The following is a 12,725-nucleotide window of genomic DNA, read 5'->3' as shown; positions in this document are numbered from 1 at the left end:
AGAGGAACTCATTCTTTTCTGGTACAAACCCCTCCTCTTTTTCAATGTGTAAACACAACGATGCCCTCCAAAGCAAGGCTAGGGTAAACAGTGCAAAAGGCAATCCACTCCAACCATTGGCATTTTCGCAGACGGGGAGCAAGTCTGCAGACTGTCTTTAAAGGTGAGCATATTTTCTATCATGCAGGCACTCACGAACAAGGTCCAAAGATTATACATGGGTACTTTTCTCGGACGCAGCTTTGCAGAGTTTGCCTGGTTTTATGGTTTGACTCTGTGGACTCCCCTGGTTTAGAAAGTGGATTGTTTTTCCTCTTTCAGTTCATAAAAGAAAGGATTTGAAAAGGATTGTGTTTGGGAAACAATTCAGAAACCCCCCCTCTATGTTTGAGTTTTCCACTGGAGCTGAGTTGAGCTGACCTTGCTCAGATTTGTTTTCTTGCAACTCCCCAGATAAATGAGGTTTGATATGGCTCACAGCACTTGTCTGCCTAGAAATGCACTGAAAACACTGTACTTTGCCTCGCTGAAATGCAAATTACTCCCAAAAGCAAACAAGTAGCAATAACTTTCCATTAATTTTCTATAGAAGTTTAGGTGTTGATTTACTTCTTTCCCCTAACCTTACAACCTCCAACCCCAATCCAGTCCACCAGAACTTCCTCCTCTTCACCTTTACACTCCTCCTTATGAAAACCTTCTCCGAATCCCTATTTCCCCAGGGAAGCGTTTCCACACACACCCCCTTTCTAATAAGGGAGAAAAATAGCTACAAGACACATCTCGTGTGACTGCTTGTCCATTGTTTTTCAGTGAATCCTTCCCTGCATGTCTGTGTCATCTATGTATGCTCCTTAACATACAGTCTGTGTTCTTGTATAAGTATAAATGATCTAGCATGTGGTGGGTATTGTACAAATAAGTGGTTGTATAACAGAATCCTGCATAGTTTGTACTACAAACACTAAAAAGTTTGGTCGAGATTCTTAGATGGTCCTCATTTGAGCACTTCCTAATTGTTAATAGGGTTGTCAGATACTTTCACAAAAAATCCCAAACATGGCGGGGAAACCAAACTCGTTGAGGAAAAAAAAAAAGGTCACTGTGCCATTACATCTCCCCACTGGCCTTACATCCAAGAAAAACAGAAAATACCGGACGTTTTACATATTTTGTTTTTTGTTTGTTTTAAAACCAGACAGGGGCCACAAATACTGGACACAAGACCCCCAAGAGGTCGGGAAGTATCATCCCCATTATACAGACAGGGAAACCAAGGCAGGTTGAGATTAAGCGCCTGCTTGAAAAAGTGTCTGTGAGAGCCAGTATATGAATTCAATTGTCCTGAACCAAACTTCACAAACCCACCCCTTTTTTCTCAGAGGCTGGTTCTTTTTAGAGAAAGGATATCCTTCCTTCAGCATGCTCAGAGGACACTACGGCAGCCCATGGCAAGAACAGAGGCAGTAAGGAATAGGAGGTCCCAAAGGACACTGTTGTTTAAAGGTTAATAATTGTTAACCTGGAGAAAAAGTAAACCAAGGCTAAAGGTTTTGTCTACCCTTAACCTGGTTCACATTGGCGCTTTATAAGCCCTGTAACGTCTTGTGCTGGGAGGAGGGCTTCCACACCCCTGAGCCAGAAAGTTACAGCGCTGTGAGCTGCCAGTGTAGGTTTGTTTTCAGAGCTGCCTTTACTTGCTCCCTATGCTTCAAAATATTCATACATCTCTGCTTCTGTGGTGCTGGGACCTGCAGTGTTCATCTCTTACGCTTGTTTTTCTGCAGGAGGATGGGGCTGTTGCTAAAGATTCTTCTTCCGCTCGTGGGATTATTCTTGGCCGTCTATTTTTATTCAAAGGAAGATTTTAAACCAGGTAAGGGATTCAAGCCAATGTCCTTTAAAACCAGTGGATCTGCACTGAGGTAATGCTGCAGTTCTCTTTCAAATTCCTGACTGTAGACTTTTGAAATGAAGCATGTCCGAGAATGTCACCTGAAATGATATTGTTTTCTCTAGCAGAACATTGCAAGTTATGTAATACACGTTGAACTTCTCTAGTCCGGCACCCTCGGGACCGGACCAGTTTCAAACAGGAGAATTTGCCAAACTATGGGAGGTCAATATTATCTAGCAGCATGACCAACACTTTCACTGCTTACTTGGCTGTTAGAGGGCATTTAGAAGTAAATTAGAGCTAAGTAGCACAGAATTTTGAGAGCTGGGACTGTTGGCTGTAAACAAACTTCATGGAAACTTGGCCACACCCATGAAAAGTGGACATCTGGCTAACTAAACTCATTCTGGATGGCGGAATTTTCTGGACCAGGAAGTTCTGGATTAGAGGGGTTCAATCGGTAGTAGAAAAGGGCAGGCGTATTCTAGTTTGCAGTTGAATAGAGGGGATTTATTTGGGGCAGAAGTTTCTAAGGCAAGATATTTGTAATCAACAAAGTCGAACTTAGAATCCAGTGCATGCAGAGTTTAGCACCATGAAATCTAACATGCCTCATTTTCAAATTCACGATGGGACTCAGCCACAGAATTCAGCTGCGGACAATGGAGCCATACTGATGTACACTAGCTGAGGAAATGGGTTTGGGGGCTACGCTTGCCTCATTGGAGCAACAAAGATCAGTTGTGAGTTCTAGATCCAAACTTTAAATGCTTTCGGAGCCCCGATTTTAGGTGATTAGAGTGTGTAGTTGTCCGAGTTTGGTTTTAGCTTGCTTTAGTTGTAGACACTCAAGTGTAGACAAGATCTGAGAGGAAGAGGACGGGTGGAACTGAGGCTGTACTTGTATGGTTTGGGTCAGGAATAATTGGTTTCACTAGTCTTTTGGGCGCAAGTGTTTTTGTGCATGAGGTTAGTGGGGCAAGTAACATTTGCCATGCGCTACTCTGCAGAGATGCTGAGAGGAAAGCGAGTGATCATCACTGGCGCCAGCAGTGGAATTGGAGAGCAGATGGCTTATCACCTGGCACAGATGGGAGCTCACGTTCTGGTCACAGCCCGGACAGAAGCCAAGCTTCAGAAAGTAAATGGCTAGCCAGTGCTTCCCAATTGTATTTGGCCACGGAACCCTTTTAAATGCAAATGAATTTTGCGGCACCCCTAAGAACAGTCTTCTATGTGGATCAGGATGTCAGAGCAAACAGGGAATTGGCAGAGGAGGGGAGCAAGTGAGCAGGTTTGGGTGTGGGGTCTGGGCCTGAGGGGGGACACTTGCCTGGCTTGGCATCCCGCTGCAGCAGGGGAAGCCTCCAGGCAGCACGCTCTTGTTCCCCCAGCAGGGGGGGCGGGAGAGGGAGCTCAGTCATCCCCCGTACCCCCGCATGCAGCGGGGATCTCAGCGCAGCTGCAGCACCAGGTCAGGCTTCCCGCTGGCAGGGCGGCGGTGGGGGGGGTAGAAACCCCGACCTTCCCCTCTAGACCAGACTCTGCCGCTTCCCCAGCAGGGTGGGAAGTTGCACGGGGAAGAGAGAGTGGCAGCGCATGGGGGGCAGCGAGCCTGAGCATGCCCTGATGGGGGGGGAGCAGAGCCCCAGCTGAGTTTTGCACGGCCCCTGCCGTGGTGCAGGCAGCAGTTTAGAAATGCCGAGGTCCGGGAGCGGCTACTTGGCACCTTGGACCTGGCCACCCCTCCCCTCCCGGAAGCAGCGGCCACTGTAACAAGCCGCCGCCTGTGTACGAGGAGGAGGAGGCTGTGTGGCACTGGAGGCTCCATGGGATGGGGCAGTCCTGCGGGGTGAGGAGGGGGCCGCGTGGTGGCGGAGCAGCCGCTGTGGGTGGTGCAGCGGCCAGAGAGGCACGCCGACAGAAGCCCGCCCCCACCAGCACAGCTCCAACAAGAGCTGCCTACGGGCTCTGCAGAGGGCCGGGGAGTCGAATTTTCTCACGGAACCCAGAGTTTCACTTCACAGAACCCCACTTGGGAAACACTGGCCGAACACTCCCGTTGCACTTAGCTCCCAGGACGACAGATACATTGCGTGGACGGGGATACCTGATTAAAGAGGTTCACATGCTCAGACTCATACCCAGCTTGTGCAGATGCAGTCACGTCTCAATGACGGTGATACCATATTTTCCAACAGAAGCCTATTTTCCAATTGCCACCCACTGCCGATTCAAAGTTTGTTTTTCACTGACCACTGCCAGGTTTCTTACACCTTCATCTGGTGTCCCTGGTGCTGGCAACGTAAGACAAAGATCACTCATGCCAATTTTCTTCCACAATTTGATCTGAGGAAGTGAGTCTGGCCCACGAAAACTCATCATCTAATAAACCATCTTGTTAGTCTTTAAAGTGCTGCATAGTCCTGTATTTTGTTTGGACATAATTATGTCCCTTTTCCTTCCGCTCATTAATTTTTCCCCAGTTTCATGTCTCTTGCCCAGAAGAAACTGTTACTGAAAGTTGAGAGGTCTATTTGGACAGGCCATTTTTGAGCTACGAGCTTTTGAGAAAGTAATGATTTCTCACTTCTTGTTACTTGTTCTTACTGTTTATTCCAGTCAAACACTGTTAAATGTAAAAGCTCCATGCTTGTTCCAAGTCCCGCTTCTGCAAAGGGACTTATCTGCCCCGCTCCTGGCGTACATGCAGAGACTAATTAGTGGATTGCATTGAAGGATCGATAGTTTATACATAGCTACTTGGGAAAAACTAGTGCAAAGAGCTGATTAGAACCTTGTCATTTTTACCAACATTCAAAATTTTAGTTACTTAAATTTTTAAGCGAGAAACAGAACTGTAGAGGGCACGTTATTTTCTTACATAAATATTGACAGGAAAAGGTGACCAATATAATTACTAATCTCTGATTGCTATGTCCGAGTCTCCGGTGTCCGGTGCTAATACAAGGGCTGTGCAAAAATAACCATTTGCTAAAATACCATGAAAAATGTGACACTTTATAGCCAAATGTTTGCAGAATTAGGGCTTACCCAACTTTTTTCAGGCAGAGGCCCAGGACCAAAAGGCTGCATGGTGTAATTCCATTGCTGTCCACATATTCACACCAGCTAGGAATCTGACTCTATGCACCCACGTCGGACAACCTAACCGCCCTGTCCATGCAGCCAGGTATCCCTTGAAACTCCAAAGGATACTCCTGCTCTAAATGGATGGGGAGCCCCTCTCTGAATGTTGCGTTTGTCTCAGGTTGTCGCACAGTGTCTGGAGCTGGGCGCCGCATCTGCTCACTATGTGAATGGCAGCATGGAAGACATGAGACTGGCAGAGGCTGTAGTGAAGGAAGCCAAACAACTATGGGGTATGTTAAGTGGTGGTGTAATGCCGACAGGCGGAACCAAACCGGGGACCTCTGGAGCTCAGTGCATGAACCACTTGAGCTAAAAGCCAGCTGGCTCTCAGCTAAGGCTGCAGAAGAAACCCATTCTCTCTCTCTGTAAGTGGTCTCAATGCCGCTACATGGCACAGTGACCCACACCCCAGCGGATGTGTGGGTTATACTTGCTGTCTGGAAATCTCCCCTTGCTCCTTCACAGGCAATAGCAACAAATAACCCCAGTCTTATTTTCACTTCCCACTAACTCCCAGGCTATCCATGTAGGTCTCCAGAGAGGAAGAGCCGTTGAACTGTTTCAGTGTTTTGAGGAGATCTACTATGGTCAATCCGAAGTATACTCGTACTTGAAGCATTCTTATTAATATTGCTGGCAACATATGCTAGATAATGTGGTGACATTGTTTGCTTGTCATTTTTCACAGGATGTTAGAGACTAAATAAGAGGGTTGTTTTTTGAGATGTACTTGCAGACTCAAACCACTGATGCAACACAATGTGAGGTGCAGTTAATCTCTGGAGAATAATAAGTGCCCATAGCTATTAATTAAGGGTATTTTCTCCTTCCTTGAACCTAGTAAAAGGTCTATGCTATGCCGTGTGTCCTGGGACCAAATGATGAGGGCACAAGTTCATTAAACAGGTTCTTCGTTTTGGTCCAGCCCACGGGCTGTGGGTCAACCTAGGGATGGGGGAGCCAAGCCTCCAGCCATGCCCTTTCTGCCTGAGATCCCACTTCTACCACCAATGGTGCCCATGGGAGCCAACTCCCCCCAAAGGAGCAACCTCCACCCTAGGCATGACTCCCCCCCCCCCAAGCTCAGGCCGCTTACGGCCTGGCCCCCTAACTCTTTCCCCCACCCCTAAGCACAGGGAGAGCAGGCAGCACATGGCCCTGGCTCTTCAGAAGCATGGGGCAGGTGAGTGGGCAGGCAGGCAGGCACCTCCTCCTCTGCCCCAGCCCCAGAGCACATGGAAGGCTGGCAATTCAGGGCTGACTCCGAGGCAATGAATGGGGGCAGGACTCTGCGGGCAAGGCCTCCCAGGCAGTTTGAGAAGGCATTGCTTTCCTCTGCTTCTTATACACCCCCTGCCCTGCCTTGGTCCAGTGGAGGCTAAAAACGCTCCACTTTGCTTTCAGGGGGCCTAGACATGCTGATCCTCAATCACATCGGTTACACCTACTTTAACTACTTCAATGGAGACGTGGAGCACATACGAAAGCTCCTGGAGACTAACTTTCTCAGCTACGTGGCCATGACGGTCTCGGCCCTGCCCATGCTGAAGGAGAGCACGGGCAGCATCGTGGTGGTTTCATCCAAAGCAGGTGAGAGTACACCAGACAAGAGGCCCTTAGGTTCTGTAAGGCTGGGGTCTTTCCTTCGGTTTAATTCCTCTTGCCCTTCCAAGGAAGCCTCCTGTGAAATTGCTTCTTGAACAGGGGGGGGGATCAGCCGAGAAGACTGAAATAGTCTTCATGATTTATATACTATATTCCCTTTGACTCCACTTTGCTGCTCAGCTTCCCGGTGGAGGAGAAAGCTGTGATGCACAGTCTGGAGGAGGGGGCTGCTCCAAGAGCAACTTGTCTTACGTACGTACATACGCCAGTGTGAAAATGAGATGGTCAGACAGCACACGGGCAGACTGCTTCCAGAAACCTGAGCCTACCACTAGTGCCTAGTTCCCAGAGAGCAATTCTGCCTTTAGAATTGACTCCCATCTTCTGAAGCTGCCTCTTCACGCAACCAGGCACAACCAAAAAACAACACCGCCCCTGTGTGTCTTCCTAACAGTGAACACTCCTTCGCACACTAAGCAAAAGTCCTTGTACGACTGCAACACAACTACATAACATCTGCCATCACGGTGCAGTGTGTTTGTTTGTCTGTTACTTACACATTCACTGTTCTAAACATGGACACGTGTTCTATGCAAGGGTCACGTTTCTCATGAGGTCATTCAGACCACCTATTGATAATACATTTATATCATCCCAGGCCATCATATATTTTGTCCACACTACATATTACTATGCTAGAGATGTTTTAGAATCCTCTACCATACCCCTCATGCCAAGTCTAGTGTTAGTTGGTTTACTTATTATACCTTGCAGCCTATTCACATAATTAGTTATCATGAGTCAAAATATGACATCAGCTGAAGGATAAGGAAGATAGAATGACAATGTTTCTGTGCACTGAAAGTATTTAGACTCAAACTTCACTGTTGCATGTCTCTCCAGGTAAAATTGGAATTCCGTTTGCTGCTTCCTATTCTGCGACTAAGTTTGCCCTGGATGGGTTTTTCAGCTCCTTGCGACAGGAATTAATCATTGAGAATATCAATGTTTCTATCACACTCTGCATCCTGGGCCACATTGCTACTGGTACAATCAACATTGTTATTTAGCCTTGCTAATTTGGAGCTCTGCACATACACTATCTGGGCATAAAAATATTACTCACATTCAGAGAGTAGAGAATGCTGACATATGGATGCTTTTTTTCTTTGTTAGTATGAATGTTTTTAATGTAATGCTATACTTTTTAAAAGTAGTTTCATTATTCTCCTTAGGACTCTTTACAAACTGAACCCAAATCTCCTAGAAATTCGCCATGTCACCTTCAAAATGAAAGAACTATTGTTATTTAATTCAGAGTATTGCCTTAACTTTCATGCAAACCTATTCAGCGCTTCTCAAAACTGCAGCAGCACTGATTTTATAGTCACAAGAAGTTCAGCCAAAATATGAGGGTCTCAAACTTGTTGAGGTCATTATTATTTTATTTTTACAACATATTTTATTTTAATTTTGGCAAACAACTAAAAGGCAAGGTACAGAATTTTCATACACATCTAATTGACTTAGTAGCTGAAGTCCTGTTTTTAAAAGGCACTTAGGCACTCATGACTCTTAAGTCATTTTTGAAAATGGGATTGGAGTACTTCTGAAAATTTTATCTTAGCCTTGGTAATAAAATTAGCAAAAATAAATAAAAACAATAATACATTTCCATTCTATAGATATTCAAAAAGCAGGGGAGAAGTAATACATCTCACCAAGTTTCTTTTTTAGAAGGTAGCAGGTTTAAAACAAACAAAAGCAAGTAGTACTTTATGCAAGGCATAGCCAACCTGTGGAACTCCTTGCCAGAGAATGTTGTGAGGACCAGGACATTAACAGGGTTAAAAAAAACCTAGATAAATTCATGCCTAGATAAATTCAATGGCTGTTAGCCAGGATGGGCAGGAATGGTATCTCTAACTGCTATTTGTCAGAAGCTGAGAACAGGTGACAAGGGACGGATTACTTGATGGTTCCCTGTTCTGTTCGTTCCCTCTGGGCATCTGGCATTGGCCGTTGTCGGCAGACACTGCGCTAAATGGACTTTGGTCTGACCCAGTCTGGCCGTTCTAAAAAATAGTTTAGTTCATCTCAACACCTGGGTTTTTTTAATCCAGGTATTTAGTAACTAGGTTTCAGAATGCGATTTCCATTGCGCTGCCCAGGTTTGTGATGACACAACTGTCTTTCTTGCATTTCCTCTCCTCCCAGAAACTTCTCAGAAAATGGCTTCCCACGTGTTACGGAGCCCAGCTGCACTGAAGGAGGAATGCGCACTGGAGATTATCAAGAGTGGAGCTCTGCGGAAACGGGAACTACACTATCCGTACAGCTCTGTGAAAATCCCCCTCTTAATACGAGACTGGGCCCCAGAATTTTTGGACTCTCTCACAAGAAATAATTTAAATGTGGAAAATGTGAAAAGAAGTTAGGTTGTCACTTGCACCAGGACCTAGAAAATAGAGTGAATGGCATGAACTTCAGGTGAAGGGGATATTTTGTTTTCAGTCTCAATATTTTGGACACTATTTTCAAATGCATCTGAATGACTTGGCAGCAACAAATCCGATGGACTTGCAGTGAGGCTTGTATATCTAAGGCCCTCTGGTGCTTCTGAAAAATCGGTTTCCTTTATTTTTATGTTTTCCGTCTGGAAATGAGATGATTGGGCAAACCAGCAAACTCTCCACTGAGGGAAGAACAGCATTAGCAATGGCTGTGTTCATGGTTGCTGGGATGGGTTTGGACTTTGAACCATAGCAGTCATTCTTAGACAGGGGTGGACAATAGGAAGATGGCCGTTCACCAGGGTTATCTGCTGGTGGGCCACTGCTGTGTCGCAATAGGTAGGGGTGCTTGCAGGTCCTGCTGGCCACAGACCACAGTTCCCAGCCAATGGGAGCTGTGGAAAACAGCTTGGAACAGGACACCACTTCTTGCAGCTCCCATTGGCTGCAAACGGTGATCTGCAGCCAATGGGAGTTGCTAGCACCCGTTCCTATAGAGGCACAGGTAAATACAGTACAGTGGCCTGCCAGGGGCTAACTCTGGCAAACCACATCCAGCCTGTGGGCTGGTTTTTGCCCACTACTGTTCTTACATCTCCCAATGCTGCAGACAGCTCAGGCTGTTTCAACAGCAGCCTTCCCATTTTCTCTGCTGCAGATTGCTTAAGAAGAAATCTGCATTTTAAATGCTCTTGCAAAACCCAGGGTGAGCAGCCTCAAGCATCGCATCTCCCAACATCCTTTCAGGCTAGATACTAATCATCATCATTCGCAGCGTTGAGCCGCATTATAGTGGTGCCTAGGAGCCCAGGCAGGGATTGGAGCCCTATTTTGCTGTGCATTGGACGCACACGTCGGAAGATTTCCGGTCCCAAACAACTTACAGTTTTGCACACAAGAATGCCCACATCTAGAGGTCAGTTCTGCATTCCATGAACACCCAAAACTCCAGTCAAACCTGACTTCAAGTTCCTACCCACTTCACTAGTTTTTGGGCAGAATCTTCCAAGTTCAGAGATCACATCTTTCAGCACGGACGTGCAGGCACATCTGTGGCTGAAAACAGCTGCATTTCAAGAGACCCGTCCAAAAATCTTTGCAATGGGTGGTAGAAAACCTATAGCAGCACCAAGAACATAATAGCTTTAAGAAACCGCAACCTCATTTTTAAGTTCTTATTGATAACGTACATCAGGAAACCATACTAAGAGCTATGAAAACTATTCCTGTCACTGACTGCTGGGCGTCAAAAGCACAGTGAACTTATGCTTCTTCAAAATTAAGTGCAGTGGGATAAAAACTTACACGGAGTCCCACAAATTATCAAAAATAATCATGTATAAAGCGTAATGGAGTAACAGAGGATGTGAATAAAGGAGACTCTGTGAAAGGTGTATTTTACGTATTTCTCTCCAGTTGTTTACAATGGTTTGACGTATTACTTAGGTTGTTTGTGATTTTACATAATTTCCCCAAAGTTTGGATCTAAAAAATACAAATAAAGCAACGAGACACAATCCAGCAAGCTCCACAGGGGCAGGAAGCCATCATGGGAGCTTGAATGAAACACAGATTTGAAAAGGATGAGTGTTTATTCTTATGCGGCCGAACGGAAAGCCCACGTAAATCAAGAGGAGGCTTTCCATTGATTTCAATGAGCTTTGGATTGGATTTGTGGGCAGCATTCGGCTTTGGTTAACAACTATCAATGTGCTGAAATGTTGCCTGGCTGTAGGATGGAGAACGAGCACATGCACAGGCCTGGTGGCCAAAGACGTCCCTTTCCCTGGGGTAGTTCTTTTATTTGCAGTGAAAACGGCAAAGCTCAGCCTGAACATTCTCATCCAAGCAAGGGTGTCCCTAGGTTTCCCCCTCCCGCCCACATCCACCTCTCTCCTGTGGCAGGTGGAATCACCCCATGCTCCTCACACCGAGTCAGTATCAATGAGTTCACACTGCCACCTGCTGATAGCAGAGTCTGGGTACATGGGCACCTTCCCATCTCAGAAGTGAGGCAAAACAGGGAGGGCAGGTTCTTTGTTCCCCACAGGGGATGCCCACTGGAAGATACCCCAAGGGATGGAGGTGCCTCAGAAAGCAATAAGGCCTGAAAGCCATTGGGGTAACATTGGACAGCCCATTCCAGGCACTCTAGTATTGCAGAGTGACGAGGCTGAACGGTAGCCAGCATGACTTTGGGCTACGTGCACAGCAAATTGGGTGGGCAAGGAGGCTGTTGCTCCTGAGAACACCTGGAACAGTGCACGGAGGTTCCCGGCCCAATGCCTACCAGGATAATGGAGATGGACAGCCGACATTCCCCTTGGACAGCAATAACTGGAGCCCTCTGGGCCAAATAATCCCACAGGACGTTCAGAAACTTAACATATGCAACGGAACAAGGGTGTTTTCAGTAGGACACAAATACAGAGAAAGCAAGGGGCATACAGGAAATCTGGTGTCCTGTCCCCAAGAGGGTTTATTTTGGGATACCGAAGGCAGCGCTACAGGAGAGTCTCACTTTTCATTTTAGCACTGTTTAGCTGTAGAAGTGGTTCAAGCCTCACAGCTGGATGAGTCCTGAGAAAATAAGGATGGAGCAGTCCCAAGGAAAATGGCTGCATTAAAGTTTCCTGTTCTTCCATTTTTACATGGACATGCCTGTTTGGTGCAGCCACTAACACCTGCGTCACTCTGGCGTTTGTGAATTCTGCCAGTTGCTGTGGGGCACATTTCGTACTGCACAAGGCAGTTTGAATGTAAACTAGGGGCTTGGAAAGGCTGCCAGATGGAGAGATTAAAAAGACTGGGACTTTTCGGCTAAGAGAGTAAGGAGTGTGGGTATGATAGAGGTCAATAAAATCATGGTTGGTGTGGAGGAAATCAATAAGTAAAAGTTATTTACAGTAAAACCTGTGTTATCCAGCACGCTCAGGGATTAGAGCATTCTGGTTATCTAAAAATTCCAGTTATCTGAGGGTCCCATCAACCTAGGAAAACCAATGGGCAATAATAGTAAAACTCAAGTTTTTGATATTGGTAGTTTTGTAGTGAGACAGTTGGTCTCACATTTCTATTTTGAGTTAAAGATGATTAGTACTTCTTAAATAAAAAATTGGTAAGCCAATCATGGTCAACCAAGCCAGGCCTGTGCGCCTGAAGATGTGACAGTACTGTGGCCAGTTAACAGAGTGCCAGATAAATATTTCACTGTACTTGTTTCCATAAACACAAGAACTCGGGGGGGGGGGGGGGGGGAGGGGTCATCAAATGGAATGAATAGATAGCAAGTTTAAATGAACAAATGGCAGCTTTTCTTCACACAACTCACGGTCAACCTGTGGAACAACTTGCCAGAGGATGTTGCGAAGGCCAAGACTTTATCTGAGTTCAAAAAAGAGCTAGATAAATGTATGGAGGATAGGTCCATTAATGGCTGAGAGCCATGTTGGGTAGAAATGGGTGACAGGGAGGGATCACTTGCTGATTCCCTGTTCCGTTCACTCCCTCTAAGGCATCTGGCATCAGCCATGGTTGGAAGACAGGACACTGATCTT

At 46.1% G+C, this 12,725-nt stretch overlaps 2 protein-coding genes across 6 annotated transcripts in view; one reads left to right on the top strand and one right to left on the bottom strand.

Moving 5' to 3' along the window:
* LAMB3 (laminin subunit beta 3) overlaps positions 1-12,725 on the bottom strand; it is a 132,997-nt gene that overhangs the window by 96,079 nt on the left and 24,193 nt on the right. The gene's annotated exons all lie outside the window — the stretch shown is intronic.
* Positions 25-10,562, top strand: HSD11B1 (hydroxysteroid 11-beta dehydrogenase 1). Of its 3 annotated transcripts, none has more exons than XM_006118760.4 (7): positions 25-163; positions 1,788-1,876; positions 2,908-3,038; positions 5,169-5,280; positions 6,455-6,640; positions 7,559-7,702; positions 8,873-10,562. In XM_006118760.4, the coding sequence occupies exons 2-7, from the start codon at positions 1,792-1,794 to the stop codon at positions 9,091-9,093; spliced, it is 879 nt and encodes a 292-aa protein (XP_006118822.1). In that variant the 5' UTR covers positions 25-163; positions 1,788-1,791; the 3' UTR covers positions 9,094-10,562. The 3 variants fall into 3 exon arrangements, with proteins under 3 accessions (XP_006118822.1, XP_006118820.1, XP_006118821.1); XM_006118758.4 differs by lacking the exon at positions 25-163 and adding an exon at positions 1,533-1,669; XM_006118759.4 differs by lacking the exon at positions 25-163 and adding an exon at positions 1,617-1,673.

This window comes from Pelodiscus sinensis, chromosome 27 (assembly GCF_049634645.1).
Source record: "Pelodiscus sinensis isolate JC-2024 chromosome 27, ASM4963464v1, whole genome shotgun sequence".
Taxonomy (NCBI): domain Eukaryota; kingdom Metazoa; phylum Chordata; order Testudines; family Trionychidae; genus Pelodiscus; species Pelodiscus sinensis.
Note: the sequence above shows the minus strand (reverse complement) of the source record. Positions and strands in the feature narration are given on the sequence as shown.